Below are 16,775 nucleotides of genomic sequence, written 5' to 3'. Positions count from 1 at the left end.
GCTATCTGTGCTGAAAACAAAACTTTCACTGGCATAATTTTTAAAGTTGTACTTCCAAAGGCTTGGGCACTCTTGATGTCTTATGAGCTCGACCTAAAGCGAAGGACCTAGTTAAAAACCTCAAACTCAACTCCTCTCTGCGGATGGAAATGGAAGGCATGGAAGAATCCACATACAGACTATCAATGAGAGATGTCCTGTAGGCTGCTGTGCAGATGCTGAGCCCCATTTTATGAACAACATCAAGTTTTTCAAGTAGAGTCTTAGTAGCTGACCCATAAATTTGACAGGCATAGTCTAACATGCTCAGACACAAAGATGTATAAATTTAAGCAACATTATTCTATCAGCACCCCAATCAAAATGTGATACAGCTTTCAAGATTTTTTAATTCATTTCAATCACCAACAAATAACAGGGCAGGGCACCAGCCACCCGTTGAGATACTGATGCTAGAGATTTACTGGGTCCTTTGACTGGCCAGATAGTACTACATTGGATCCTTCTCTGGTCACGGCTCATTTTCATTTTGCCTACACATACACCGAATAGTCTGGCCTATTCCTTACATATTCTCCTCATCTTCACACACCTGACAACACTGAAATTACCAAATAATTCTTCTTTGCTCAATGGGTTAACTATTGCACTGTAATTGTTCAGTGGCTATTTTCCTCTTGGTAAGGGTAGAAGATACTCTAGCTATGGTAAGCAGCTCTTCTAGGAGAAATCAAACCATTGTTCTCTAGTCTGGGATAGTGCCATACCCTCTGTATCATGGTTTTTCACTGTCCTGGGGTAGAGTTCTCTTGCTTGCTATTCTATCTTAATTCTCCTCCTTGTGTTTTTTAAAGTTTTTATAGTCTATATGTGAAATATTTATTTCAATGTTGTTACTGTTCTTAAAATAATTTATTTTAATTGTTAATTATTTTTCTTGTAGTTTCCTCATTTCCTTTCCTTACTGGGCGATTTTCCCTGTTGGACCCCTCAGGCTTATATCATTCTGCTCTTCCAACTAGGGTTGTAGCTTAGCATGTAATAATAATAATAAACATCTGTGTTCATTATCATGTTCCTGGATAAAAGAAAGTAAAACAATAAAGAACAAGCAGTATATAAAAATTGTAAACAGGAACATGATTGTGAACACAGAGATGTTTGAAACATTGTTATTTGTTGGTGATGGAAATAAATTTAAGAATGTTTGGCATTTTCGTAATCCTCCAGTGTCTTGTTAGACTGAACTTTCGAGATGTTTAGTGACTTTTTAACCAGGATGTATGGGTCATTTATATGGGGACCAAAGGTCATTTTCTTTTTGAAAATTACCCCAAAAAACTCGATATTATCTTCATAGGGCAAAATACTATAATTTAAGAAAAGGGGTGGGGATCTCTTCTCTTTAACAAGTACAAGTAAAACTGATGGTTTTGGTCTTCTAAGGAGAGACCATGAATCCCCGAGAAGTTGCCCATGCAGAAGCAGCATTTATAGCAATTTGAAGCTTTTGGCATGCTTGTAGTGCACATGATCCACTACAATAAACTGCAAAATCATCAACAAATAGTGACCCCTGTATGCCTAGAGGTAGGTGACTCACGAGACTATTGATAGCATCAGCAAATAAGGTCATACTCAGTATGCTGCCTTGGGGGACACCTTGCATGTAGGAAGAAGACAGTTCTGACCCTACTCTTACTTTAATTAACCAGCTTGATAAAAATTCTTCAATAAAAGAAAATATATGTTCTTCTATATCCTACAAGGCCAACTGCTTTAAAATACCACCCTTTCAGGTGGCGTCAGATGCCTTTTCAATATAAAAATTGACACCCACCACCTGGTTTTTGGTTAGAAAAGGCATTTGAAATTTCCCTTGATAACATCAGCAAAGGGTCTAGCATACTTCAATTCCTCCTAAAACCAAACTGCCTGTTTGAAAAAGTTTTTTGATTCTACATACCACACAAAAGCCTATAGTTATCTATGATCGTGACTTCCCTCGGAGACCTTGATCCCCTGCTTGAACGAGAATGCATGACCTCTGATTCCTTTTCCTACTCTTAGGAATGATTGGAATCAATCCTAACCTCTATCAGACCATGTCTTGGTCAATAGGGGTGACTTGGTCTTTAGGTACTCGTGATATCTCGAAGACACCCGAAGCTTGGGAGGGGCTAGGAGGAGGTTGCCTACCATCACTGCTACGTCTGAGATCAGATGAGCCTTCACTCCCTTGGTAGGATTCCAGCAGATGGTAAGAGTGCCAGGGCAAGGAACTTTTGGGTAATGAGTGGTTAATACTAAAACTGCCTGCATCAACACCTGGACAATAGCCTGAAATAAAGAGGCATTCATCAAAAACGGCATTGTTCCCAAATGAGCACCATGTACCTCCTTCCTAGGCTTAGGGGAAGTACCCTGGAAATGAAGCGGGCAAGAGAATGGAAGCTCAAGCCCTTTCTAGTGCTCGTCTTATCTGAGGAAGTGTGCACTGTCAACCTATTCTACCAAATGATCAGCCTGAGCATAAAAACTACCATTCTTTACAAAGGAACTCACCGTTCCTATCACAAAGTAGACTGACTTTAGGGTGAGCGCTGGCAAGGCAAGCATTGATGAAGTGAACATTGACAAGGAGCGCTTGAGCGCACATCTTTATCAGTTAACACAGGTAAGATGTAGCTTAACTGTGCACTCGCACTTACCCGAGTGTTGAGTGCAATGCACGCTAGCGAGGTAGAGCTCGCCTTTGCTCTAAACAAGGTTTCTAGGGCTAGCAAGTCTAGATAGGAAGACTCAATAAAACGAGCAATGTACATAGCGATAGAGCACTCACCTTCCTCCTGCAGAAGAGCTTAACCTCTTACTTCGTTAGGTGATAGGGTGTGCAACACTGCGCAAGACTCTTCCGCTGGAAATTGGCCAGAGCACTTGCTTGCTAGCAAATCTTAAAGAAAAACTCTTATATTCCTTTTTTTCCTAAACAGGAGAAAGACGTCTTCCTTTCCCCTAAGGGAGAGGATGGGTAGGTGATTGCTGAACGATGCACGCAGGCTGGAAGGCAAGTTCCTCATTAAGAGAAGGAGAGACCACAGGAGCAAGTTAGCGAGAGCTTGTCCTTACATAGCCCATAGCACTACATGGTCTCTAGTTCCCAAACACTTGGATAGTATATTCTGTTAACAATGCTTAAAATAAATAACTTAGTATTAACAGGTACATGTTTATTAATCATTAAATAAGGAATTCCATCGGGTCCAGGGGCTATCATTGCAATTAGCAAGTGCTGAATCAAATTCCCTTTCAGTGAAAAGATCATCATCAGATTCCTCCTTTACTGTTGCAAAATTTACCATTTTCTCTTTTTCAATGTTTCTATACTGGACACCATGAGGTGCTTCACACTTACATGATACATTGGAGAAATTATCAGCCAAGGCATTGCTCACCTCAGTTGCTACAATAACATACTGATCATTCACTTTCAACACTGGTGGTGGGTTTTGGGTAAATTTGTCTTCTATCTTTTTTACTTTCTGCCATACAGAAGATGGTGGCATTCTAAAGTTCTACTTTCATGGCACGGCAGAACTTTGCTCTATATTTTTTGTAGATTATCAAATCCTCTTCTGTACGGTATCTATGTAATCAAGTCAACAATTTTCTTCTGGCTCTGTGCAGGACAGTTAGTTCTAAAAACCACCAGGGGACAGGTCATCATTTGAATAACCCTGTGGTTTTAGGAATCGAATTGACTCTTGTATTAAGAGTTCCATTCAGTAAGTCCATGGCATCATCAGTACTTTCAAACTGTTCTGCATTCACTTCAATTTCACTCAGGTCTCGAAATCTATCCCAGTCTGCCTTGTCAAGGTTCCATCGTGGCGATCTCTGCAAAGGTGGATTTTTGTTGGTGCTTATAATGATTGGTTCATGATCATTAATATGCCACTCATCTAATGTTCTCCAATGGAAATCGATAAGGCAGTTAGAGTTTGCACTTGAAAGGTCAATGCTTGACATGGTACCTGTCTGGACATGTAAGTGCATGTCCTATCCTGTATTAAGGAGTCCTACATCTTCATTTTCCACAACTGATAATATAATATTGCCCCTTGCATTTGCTATATCATCGCCCCCATAAAGGATGTCTACTATTCACATCTCTCAGAAAAAGAAAAGGTTGAGGAAGTTGTTGAATCACCTCTACTAAATCATCATACAAAATGTTATCATTTGGAGACAAGTAGAGAGAGCAGACTGTATATTTTCTCCCTATATCTGTACAACCGCTACCTAAAAAGGGGATGGGGAGAGGTAATCCTCAGCTTCGTCCCTGAGTTTACTGCAAAGACTCAAACTTCGCGGGTAGCAGATCCTAGATTCGATTCCATCCGATTAAGTCTCCATACTGTAACCGATGACCCAGATCAACTGTTACTATGCCTGGTAAGGAGTTTGAGGTATTACTTCAAAAGGACATCTGCAGATTGCCAGTGTCAACACTCTTCGACCACACAGGGAAGGTCAGGAGGAGGATCATGAACACCATCCCTGCTTGGATTCACAAGGTCAATGACCTGGCCCTGAATCCTGATCCTTCTCCAACACGTCGACCCAGAGCTCATAACGTCAGGGGCATTGCAACATACCTTTCATTCAGACGAAACTACCCTGTGGCGCAGGTACTACAAGCTGGTGTGTGGAAGCGTCAGACGACCTTCACCGCCCACTACCAGCAAGATATAACCAACAAGAACATGGAAACTTTTACCATTGGTCCTCTGGTGTCTGTACAACAATTGGTATAAAACCTCAAGCTCCTTGATTTACAAGTAGCAGAGGGTTGAGGACAAAGGTTACCCAGGATTAGTCTGAGATAAATGTTTAAGAGTGACTGGATCTTTCTTTTCTTAATTTTTCCCTCTCTTAGGGAATCGGCACCCAGGGTCCTCTGCAAAGCTGACAAAAACTATCTGCAGGCATAATTTTCCCTTGTGTAACCTACTATTGTTTCCATACTTGTTGCATTCCCATACCCTAACAAAGGGGATATTGGGTGATGCCTTGGTAACCTCTGAAGATTATAATTTGGAAGAACTCTTACCTAGACAGTCACATAGCGAGTATGACAAGTACACAGTTTGTGTAGGCTGCAGACCATGCATAGCAATGTTTTAGCGAGATGTAGGGTTTTGACAAATTATGTGCAAAACACATAAAAGGGAAAACCATGGGTCAAAGCCAAAAACCCAGGTGGCACGGACTTCCCCCCTCCTCGATGGTAAGTCATCCCATATAAATAGCGTTGGTTTATGTTTAATAATGGAACAAATGACAAATTTGGAAGTAATTTGTATTTTCCCTAACAATGCCAACTTGTAGTTACTTATACAAATTGGCCCACCAGCACAAGTCCCCCTTGAAGTCCTAACTCCAAGCAAAGTGGGTTCACAGCCCAGGTGTATGATTGAGTGTGGTAGCTACTAACACCCACCCCCAACACCTAACTAGTGGGTGGGTAGTTCACCCTCAATAAAAATCTAATGGCTCATCTTTCAGCTTCGCCGAAAGAATATTCCCTAAAAATAGCTACAGGTTTGTATAGTTAGGAAAAATACAAATCACTTCCAAATTTATCATATCTAAAAAATGCTTATGATTTTAAGACAGGCTCACTAAATAGAAATTAAAGTTTAAAAGTCTTCTTAAAATCATACTTCACCAACTGTATAGACCAACTGCATTCTTCTTATCACCACTGTTTCCTGCAATGCACTCACAACATCAAGCTGGCTCTCAACCTCTTTCTGTGCAGCCTCCACTAACATTCTGTCCACCTGAAATTTGAAAGACAAAATGAAAAGGATATACAACTGCATCAAAAAATATTACATTACATACATATCCTGAATTTTACAAAATGAAACCTTAACAAATTAAATTTAATGGGAGCATCGACACCAAATTAGACCTATAATAAACACCCTGATTCTAAACTTTGGTATAAAGGAATTTTCTTCTAATTTTTTACACAACAAATTGTCAATAAAGAATAAAAGGGAAAAGAAAAAATCAACCTAAAAGGTTACATATTATATCTTAATATTTTTTTCATTTACACACTTACGTAAAAGAAGTTTGAATTGAGCTGTTAACAACTTCAGTAGGTACACAGAATTTTATAACCTAATCGTTTCATTATATTTCAATCACCAACCTCTGAAAATTCTTTTTTTCTTGAAAAATCTTGAAAGGCAAAAATAAAACAAAATTTAAAGTTTATGTGATTGCTGTACCTCAAAATGAGTAAAGAGCAAAAAACTTATTTTTTTCTATAAATAAAGTACTTGCTCAGTGACATTGCAAATATGACTACGTTTGAGCAACTCCACCATTTCCAAATTCTAAACATACGGATGGATGTAGCAACAATTTGTTTGGAAGAACTTATCTCTATTTACTTAGATGAACGTTTCATTTATGCTAAGAACAATAATCTGATCGTTGAAATATACTTCCCTATGAGGGACAATTAGGCCTATGCATACCTAACAAGAATTCTTAACATTGTTCCTGGCACGAGAAGTATGGTGAATGCGGATCAAAATCACCTAAAAACCCATACCTATGCACAACAGTGCAGTGATTATTAACAAATCCCGAGCAACAGACTAGCTTGAGTCCGGTATCCAACTGGGCAGCTACTTTATCACTTGCATCTACACTACATCTACAACAGGCCCCAAAATAGGGGGAAAATAAAAGAAAGATGCTATAAAGCCCAAGGGGCTCCAACAGGCAAAAATAGCACAGTGAGGAAAGAAATATAATAAACTAGAAGTGAATTAGTAAGCAATTAAAATATTTCAAGAATAGTAACAACATTAAAACAGATCTTTCATATATAAACTATAAAAAATTACTTGTCAGCCTATTGAACATAAAAACATTTGAAGCAAGTTTAAACTTTTGAAGGTCCACCGATTCCGTTATCTGATTAGGAAGATCATTCCACAATTTGGTCACACTTGGAATAAAACTTCAAGAATACTGTGCAAGTTTTGAGCCTCATGATAGAAAGAGAATGACTATTAGAGTTATCTGCATACCTAGTATTACGAACAGGATGGTGCTGTCCGGGAAGGTCTGAATGTAGAGGATGGTCAGAATTATGAAAAATCTTATGCAACATGGATAAGGAACCAATTGAACAACAGAGCCAGAGATTAATATCTAGATCAGGAATAAGAAATTTAAGGGACCGTAAGTTCCTGCCCTACAAATTAAGATGGGAATCAGCAGCTGAAGACCAAACAGGAGAACAATACTTGAAACAAGGTGAAATGAAAGAATTAAAACACTCCTTTAGAATAGACTGATCCACAAAAATCTCAAAGACTTTCTCAATAAGCCAATTTTTTGTGCAATTGAAGAAGAGACAAACCTTATGCGTTTCTTAAAAGTAGATTTTAAATCACATCTTGAATTATAATAGTTATACAGTGTTAATGAAACATTATCAATGCTGAGATCCAAATGTTGAGGAGCCATTGTCCTTGACATACTGTACTTACAATCATACTTAGAGTTTTGTTAGGATTTAACTTCATGCCCCATAATTAACAACATGCAATAATTTTATTTAGATCTCTATTAAGGGATTCAGCAACACCAGATCTACATTCAGGAGATGGAATTTATGAAGAGTGGCATTATCTGCATAAGCAATGAGATCGTTTTCTAGGCCAAACCACGTGTCATGGGTATCTAATATGAAGAGTAATAGACCAAGAAAACTACTCTGAGGAACACCAGATATCACATTCATATACTCACTATGGTGCCAATCAGCAACAACAATTTGTGATCTATTACTTAACAATTCAATAGTGATGCTAAGAAAAAAACCCACCAAATCCCAACTGTTAGTTTCAAAACAAGGGGCTCATGATTAACACAGCCAAAGGCAGCACTGGAATCAAGGCCAATCATACGAACTTCCTGACCACAATCAAAGGATTTCTGTATAGCATTGGAGATCACATGCAAAATTGCAAATTAGGGAACAGATGAGTACCTTCAGCAAACCTAATTAAAGGTTTTGCCAAAAGACAGTAAAAAACTTTAGATATGTGAGTTATGGAAATTGGCCAGTGATTAGCTGAATTGAGCTACCACAAATGTATTTACATAATGGAGAAACATTACTAATTCTCCAAAGAGTGCTAAAAGAACATTTCTTGCTAACTTCAGGAATTAAGAAATCTGCAGTTTTTATATATAAAAGAAAGCAAAAGGAAAAAATACAATTTGGGTCTACAACTCCATAAGCATCAAGGTCCATTATAAGAGGTTTAATTTCATGAGATCAAAAAGCTAAACTATTTATTTTAGCCTCAGGAAAACAGGAATGGGGAAGATAAAGTTTCTCATTATTCTCCTTACTGACAAGTATGACAAATTTGGAAGTAACTTGTATTTTTCCTAACAATACAAACCTGAAGCTATTTATAGAAGATATTACTTTCGGCATAGCTGAAAGAAGAGCCATAAAACTTTTAGGGAGGGATAACCACCCCAACTACTAATTAGCGGGAGGGGTGGGGTTATTCAGCTACCACGCTCACTCTCACACCTGGTCTGAGCCCCTAATTTGTTTGCTGGCAGGACTTTCATGGGGGACAGGTGCTGGCAGGCCAATCTGCATAAAGAGCTCCAGATTTGAATCGTTAGGGAAAATGTCATTTGTTCTGTCACTATACAAACCCTCCCTATTTATAGGGGATGACTTACCTCTTAAGGAGGGTGGAAGTCTGTGCCAACTAGCTCTTATAATTTGACCCAGGGTTATCTCCTTACGATATACATCGCAAATGGTAGGAATGCTACACTTCGCAAACACCGTCATGAGTAGCGGCTTCCCCAAGCTGTGTGTTTGTGACACTGGCAATGTGACTAGTCTAGGTTTGGATTCTCAGAGTCAATAGTAATCTGAGAGTATTTAGACCTTACTCAATCCACTGCCGCACCCGCCCCCCACTAGAGATGTTCAGGACGCAGTTTTTATACTAGGTAACACAAAGGAAATGGTTCTTAACTGTTGAGGGGTGAGGTCAGCTGGGACGAGGACCTTGGTGCCGATTTCCCTAAGGAGGGGAAGGTGAAGGGAAGAAAGAAGCCAGTCCTTCTTGTTCATTAACCCAGACTAACCCGGGGGATCCTTAGCCCTCATCCTCTGCTCCTCGATCCTATGGTGTCTCCTTATTAGGTTAATCACCCTTCTATACGCGGAGTCCTCCGTTGGTCCATCATCTGGGTCACCATCCACTTCCTCCGTCCTGCAATGTGGAGTGTCGCTGACACGGGTAACTCCGCTCTGGTTAGGCTCGAGGTTAGACCTTTCAGAAAAGACGGGGGCCTCCGCCGTCTTTTGGGTTTTCAACAAGGGGACGGGCGCCTCCATGAAGGTGTTCGACGGAGGGATCCGTGCACGACGATCACCTCCACGGGCTGACTCATTGCGGCTGCCCATCCTCCGAGGCGACTCCCTCCGCTGGGCGGATTGAGACACCTTCGAGGGGGACCTACGCCTTTCCGACGGGGTCTATAGTCCGAGGCTGAAGCCGACTTGTGGCTGTCGGAGGCCCTTCTAGGAGGACTGTCTCCTGTAAGCCTGACCGCAGTGCCCGTGACCATAGTAAGGTCTTTAAGCTTACTGCGGGGTACTAGGACCCACTCCTCTTGTTCCTTCGGGGAGGCACTCCTCCTGCTCTTCCTTCGCGGGGAACGAGACCTCCTCCTGCTAGATCGAGACCTCAACGGAGACCTAGAGACAGACCGCCTTCTCCTGGATCTGTCTCTCTTCCTTCTGTGTCACCTCCGATCTTCCTCCTCCGACGACAAAGACGACCCAGCTGCAGACGAGTACGACCCCTCTCCATAACGGGAACGCGGTATGGGTGGAGCCTTGCTCAACACCTGTTGCGTACCTGACGTTGAAGGCTGCAAAAACATCTCGGGAACCGCCGACGAAGGTGCTGAAGGCGCAGACGGTCGATCCACGAATGGAAAGGAGCTGAGACCTTATTCCACCCTCAACGGCGACCTGCACGGCGTCCTTGGTAGACTCCATCCAAGGGGATCCTCCTGCGGGGAATCTTCTCTCTCTGGGGCGCCTTCCGCTGTGGAGGCGCCTGAAACATCCACCCAAGAATCTGGGGAAGAAAAAGGAACATGTTAATTCCACATGGGGTCCCCAGCCGAGACGTGCTCCCCTTGCACAAGAGCAACTTCCCGCGGACCCCCACTAAACATACCCTCAGGCCCCTCACACGCCTGAACAGACACAGACACCCCAGAATCAAGACCTTCCTGGGGAAGAAGCCCTGACTTCTTCCCCTGAACCGACTTACCTCGTCCCCTACTCTGGGTAGGGGAAGAAGAAGGGACTCTAATTGACCTTTCGCCAGCCGATGTCGCAGGAGAAGAAAGACTAGCCTTCCTGGGAGACCGCTTCGAAGACTTCTTCTTCTTAGTCCCGAACTTGAACTCACTGAACCTCGCTCCACGTAACACATTCGGGACACATGTCTGAAGGGGAGCACACTTTACCCCTACACGTGGAACAAAGGGTATGCGGGTCCACATCGGGCTTCGATAAAAACGCGCCACACGATTTCCCGGCCCTAGGCCCAGGACAACGGCGGGTATGCTCCATCTCACACTAACTCAATACCGCCAGACACAGGAACGTAGCGGAAAAAGAAAGGGAACGCAAGGAAAGCACAAGGGAACACAAGCTAAAGCGTGAAGCACAAGAGAATACAAGTTAAAGCGCGAAGCACAAGGAAGAGCACAACGTAAAACACGTGGTCACACACGCGGTACACAACACAAAGGGTCGCACTGAGAAGTGAGGAGCGTCGAGATGATATCACGACGCGACCAGAGAACTTACTGAAGGTCGCGACCCAAGCTCACCTGTGGCCTGCCTCGGCATTGCCCTCAGGGCACGTATCCTTCCGCCTAGGCCTACCATTACAGAAAACGGGAGTAGGGTAAACTACACAAAACTCTGGTCGATTGAGAGGTTCCAGGTAACTCCTATGAAAGTAGTTCGAGGTAAGTTCCTGTGTTGGAACAATCCAACTTTAATTCGTTAGCCATGGCCGAACCTTCAACCGAAGACGAGGCCGTTGATGATCCTGACCCAGAGGGTGATGCTGAGGAAATAATTTCAATCGGGAGGTCCATGGGGCTTGTCGTCGATGAGGCTGACGTCCATAACCTTATCGAGGAGCACAGGGAGGAGCTTACGACTGAAGACTTGAAGGAGTTGGAGGCAATGCAGTTGACCATCATTCAAGAAGAGCACAGCTCTAGTGGTGGCGAGGACGGGGGGGGAGACTGAAGAAACGACATCGACAGAAATAAGGGAAGCTATCGGTTGGTATGAAAACCTTACGAGATTCATTGAAAAAAAGACCCAGAAAAACTTCACAAAGGTCGTCTTCTGGAGAGTGTTAATGACAAGTGTACGAGTCATTTTAGAAATATTTTTAGGAGTCGTCAGAAACAGGCTTCTTTGGACAGATATTTCTCCAAAAGAGAAGTGTCAGAAAGAAAAGATGATATAAGTCATTCTATTAAAAAAGCTAAAAACAGTAATTTTTTAAGTTCTAAAAAAAGAAAATCATAAAAAAAATTTCAAGACGAAAATAATAAAAAAAAATTCAAAAGACGAAAATAATAAAAAAAAAGCATTTTTGATTATAAGTGTTTAATAGTAGGAATAAATTCATTATTAGGTGTACATAACATAACACTGGTTTACAAAGAAATTGAGCCAAGAACAAAAATACTCATTTATACCTAACCTGGGGGTGCTGAATTCAAATTTGAAATCCATTTTTACTCATCACCTCTAGTTTTTTTAGATATGCATAGTGTGCATTTTGTACGTACACGGTACATAAAGGCGTATATGCATTCAGGGTTAATTCTAATATTGTGAGACTTATGGCTTATTTTTTAGTTATTATGCACTAAATGTAAGTGATTGCATTACATTATATATATAATTATATATCAAGACGGATTTTGGCAGTTAGGGCAGCAGGTCTCAATCCACACTCAGTAGTGTTCTAGCAGTCATTGGAAGAGGTTGTCTCGCAGGTGCCGCAGGAGGTTGGTGTCCCTCAACTATCGTGTTACACATCTTTTGGGTAGCTAAATATTAGTACAGTGGAACCTCTACATACGATCTTAATTCGTTCCAGAAACTGCTTCGTACGTTAAAACAATCGTATGTTGGAGCAAATATTCCCATAAGAATACACTATAATTTGTATAATTCGTTCCACAGCCCAAAAACCTATAATAACTCCTTAATAAATTACTACATATAATTACACATAACAATAACATAATTGCATAATATAAAAGAAGGATCTAAAAAAGATAATTATAAAGAAATAATAAATAAAAAATGTGTTTTTATTGTCACTTTACCTTAGAGACAGGCCAACGCAGGTGTAGGAATTGCTACGCAGGAGGAGACGGACGATCGGCGAGAAGGTAGACATGGTGTTAACATGTTCTTTAAATAAATTCTCTCTCTCTCTCTCTCTTGTTCTTCTTCACTGTTGGTGTTAGAGACGTCTTAATTTTTTCTGAGAGAGAGAGAGAGAGAGAGAGAGAGAGAGAGAGAGAGAGAGAGAGAGAGAGAGAGAGAGAGAGAGAGAGAGAGAGAGAGAGAGAGAGAGAGATTAAACAAAAATGTGTTGTGTACATATGATTTTTACACGCATCAACGAGTTGAAAGACAATTAAATGTAACTAAAAAAGCAATATCAGAGAATCTGAATTCCTTTATTAACTAAAACAAATGTTGACACAAACACACTCGTGTGCATATGCACAAACACACACACACAGGTGTAGGAATTCCTACGCAGGAGGAGACACGATTGGCGAGGAGGTAGAGATGGTGACTGCGATAACGTACCGTAACTTACACTACGGCAACTTCAATCTAACTTAGCTTATTTATTTTTTCTTATTTTTATATTTCATATTTTTTACATTTTTTTTTCTTTTGATTTTTAATATTCATCACTTTCAGTGATGAGTTACGGTACGTTATTGCAGTCACCATCTCTACCTCCTCCCAGACCGTCAGTCTCCTACTGCGTAGCAATTCCTACACTTGTGTGTGTGTTTGTGAATACGCATACGAGTGTGTTTGTATCAATATTTGTTTTAGTTAATAAAGGAATTCAGATTCGCTGTTACTACTTTCTTAGTGACATTTAATTGTCTTTCAACTCGTTGACGCTGTTAAAAATCATATGTACTCTAAACACCTTTTTGTTTAATCTCTCTCTCGAATAAAAAAAAAATAGAGGTTTTTAACACTATAACGGCAAAGAAGAACAGAGAGAGAGAGAGAGAGAGAGAGAGAGAGAGAGAGAGAGAGAGAGAGAGAGAGAGAGAGAGAGAGAGAGAGAGAGAGAGCCTTACCTTATTGCCTTATTTTTTGTTTGGGTTCCCCCAGGTCCCTCAGTGTGAGGCACCTCGTATATCCACCAGAGAGTTGCTAATACATCTTCCGGTGTATTTTGCATCTTCCAGTCTTGGATGGTCTGGGATGCATCTTAGGTATTTATCGAGCTTATTTTTAAACGCATCTACGCTCACTCCTGATATGTTTCTTAGATGAGCTGGCAGCACATTAAATAGTCGCTGCATTATCGATGCTGGTGCGTAGTGGATTAATGTCCTGTGCGCCTTTCTCAGTTTACCTGGAATGCTTTTTGGCACTATTAATCTACCTCTGCTTGCTCTTTCTGATACTTTAAGCTCCATGATGTTTTCAGCAATTCCTTCTATTTGCTTCCATGCTTGTATTATCATGTAGCGTTCTCTTCTCCTTTCTAGACTGTATAGTTTTAAAAATTGCAGTCTTTCCCAGTAATCAAGGTCCTTAACTTCTTCTATTCTAGCAGTATAGGACCTTTGTACACTCTCTATTTGCGCAATATCCTTTTGGTAGTGTGGGTACCATATCACATTGCAGTACTCGAGTGTACTACGCACATAAGTTTTGTAAAGCATAATCATGTGTTCAGCTTTTCTTGTTTTAAAGTGTCTGAATAACATTCCCATTTTTGCTTTACATTTAGCCAACAGTGTTGCTATTTGGTCGTTGCATAACATATTCCTATTTAAAATTACACCAAGGTCTTTAATTGCTTCCTTGTTTGTGATTGTCTCATTATTAGGTCCCTTGTATGCATACACCATTCCTTCTCTGTTTCCATAATTTATTGATTCGAATTTATCGGAGTTAAATACCATCCTATTTATCTCCGCCCATTCATATATTTTGTTTAGATCTCTTTGTAGTGAGTTCCTATCTTCATCACAAGTAATTTCTCTACTTATTCTTGTGTCATCGGCGAAACTTCTCACTACGGAGTTTTCAACATCACAGTCTATGTCTGAGATCATAATAACAAATAGCAGTGCAGCTAATACCGTACCTTGGGGCACACCAGATATTACCTGGGCTTCATCTGATTTCTCGTCATTTGCAACCACTATCTGTTTTCTGTTTTGCAGGAATTCTTTTACCCATTTTCCTATCTTTCCCACAATATTATGCTTTCTCATTTTTTTCTCCAATATGTTATGGTCTACCTTGTCAAAGGCTTTTGCAAAATCTAGATAGATCACATCTGTGTCTTTTTCATTTATCATATTATTGTATATGTTTTCATAGTGAGCTATCAGTTGGGTCTGTGTACTTTTTCCAGGTACGAAACCGTGTTGACCCATATTAAACAAATTATTTTTGACCAAATGGTTCATTATTTTCTTTTTTATTACCCTCTCATACACTTTCATAATATGTGATGTTAGACTAACAGGTCTATAATTGCTTGCCTCTAGTCTTGATCCACTTTTGAAGATAGGGGTTATATAAGCTAATTTATGTTTAACATATATCTCGCTCATATCTATACTCTGTCTTAGCAGTATTGCAAGTGGCTTCGCGATAGTGTTTGCAGTTTTTTTTAACAAAATCGCTGGAACTCCATCTGGTCCGGCTGCCGATCCCTTTTTAATTTCGTTTATAGCCGTGACAATATCTGCTTCATTAATATCTATATCCGTTAGATATTCAACATTTTCTTCTCTCATTTCTGTTTCATTATTCTCATTCGCAATTCTTGGCGTGAACTCACTCTTATATTTTTCTGCTAATATGTTGCATATTTCCTTTTTTTCATTCGTTAGCCGTCCTTCAATTCTTAGAGGGCCTATTTCTATTCTCCTTTTATTCATCTTTTTTGCATAGGAGTAAAGTACTTTGGGGTTTCTTTTTATATTTTGAAGTGTCCTTTCTTCTAAGTCCCTTTTTTCATTTTCTTTCGACTGTATAATCTTTTGTTCTGCATTTTCTATCTTACATTTTATTTCCCTCATTTTCCACACATTTTTTTCTTTTGCAAGATTTTTCTTTCACTTTTTAATTTTCTGAAATAAGATCCTTCTGTCTCTTGGTATGCACGTCTTTTGTTTATTGTTTTTTTTTCGGTACATATTTTTCAACAATTTTCTCCAGTATTTTGTACAGAGAGAGAGAGAGAGAGAGAGAGAGAGAGAGAGAGAGAGAGAGAGAGAGAGAGAGAGAGAGAGAGAGAGAGATTTTATTTAAAGAACATGTTAATGCTATGTCTAGAGAGAAAAAGAAAAAGAGAGAGGACTTTTTTAAAAGAGCTTGTTAATGCTATCTTAGTTTTCTTTGCTTCACTTTTTTCTTTTTTTCTGTTCATCACGCTAGCCCTTCTCACAAATGATTGTCGCCAACAATCTCTTTGTCCTTTATCCCTATCAACAAAAGGCATTCTATCTCTTCCAGGGTATTGCTACGATGTCTTGTAATATTCCGGCCATATTGTTTAGCCATATCACTCACATGCACACCGCTCTCATATTTTCTATTATTTCTTGCTTCAATTCTAATGAAAGAATTGCCTTCTTCCTTTTCTCACCACTACCTGTACTGAAACTTAGCTTCTTAGGCACCATGATTATAGGCAAAATCAAAAAGGAAATGTGAGAAAAGGACGAAAATAAGCACTGTTAATAACAGACCAAACAGAGGACAACCACACGATACACACAAGAACAGAGAACAGAGCATCCGACGCTCAGTGGCGTCCCTTTTACGTGCTGCCATCTACCGGCGTAAACAAGATCTACATCGGATGTTGGAGCATTATTTTGGGTGTCGAGACAAACATTTGATGGAATTTTACTTCGGATGTTGGAACAATCGTATGTAGAGGTTCCACTGTATTACATTTTCCAATGCTCATTTTATTGCATTGCATATGATTTAGTTTCACTTTGTTATATTTTCAGATTCTCCAATGGCTTCAAGCATGTCAAAACATCGAGGATGCCTCAACAAGGCCAATTCTTTCTGCTACGTGTGTGGGGACTTCACAACAGTTGCACAGCGTCGAACCATCACTTCCCTCCTCAGAACCGCCTACTTTCACTATTTTGACTGTAAAATTGGTGATCAGGACAAGTCTTGGGCTCCACACATCTGTTGTAAACCCTGCTAAAATGGACTAACTGCATGGTTTAATGGCAAGAAAGCGGCTTTCAACTTTGCAGTCACGATGGTTTGGAGAGAGCCACGAAGCCACGCAGATGATTGTTATTTTTGTTTAACTAATATAACTGGTTTC

The 16,775-nt window shown here is 40.2% G+C and overlaps 1 protein-coding gene across 1 annotated transcript in view; it reads right to left on the bottom strand.

Annotated features, from left to right (window-relative positions):
- Zw10 (Zeste-white 10) overlaps nt 1–16,775 on the bottom strand; it is a 648,851-nt gene that overhangs the window by 627,537 nt on the left and 4,539 nt on the right. Inside the window, exon 2 of the mRNA XM_068376802.1 lies at nt 5,727–5,846. Coding sequence (XP_068232903.1) covers nt 5,727–5,837 — 111 coding nt within the window. The 5' untranslated portion in view covers nt 5,838–5,846. The remainder of the gene's footprint in view (nt 1–5,726; nt 5,847–16,775) is intronic.

The sequence above is a fragment of the Palaemon carinicauda genome, chromosome 7 (assembly GCF_036898095.1).
Source record: "Palaemon carinicauda isolate YSFRI2023 chromosome 7, ASM3689809v2, whole genome shotgun sequence".
Lineage (NCBI taxonomy): Eukaryota > Metazoa > Arthropoda > Malacostraca > Decapoda > Palaemonidae > Palaemon > Palaemon carinicauda.
This window is presented reverse-complemented; position numbering and strand designations above follow the sequence as displayed.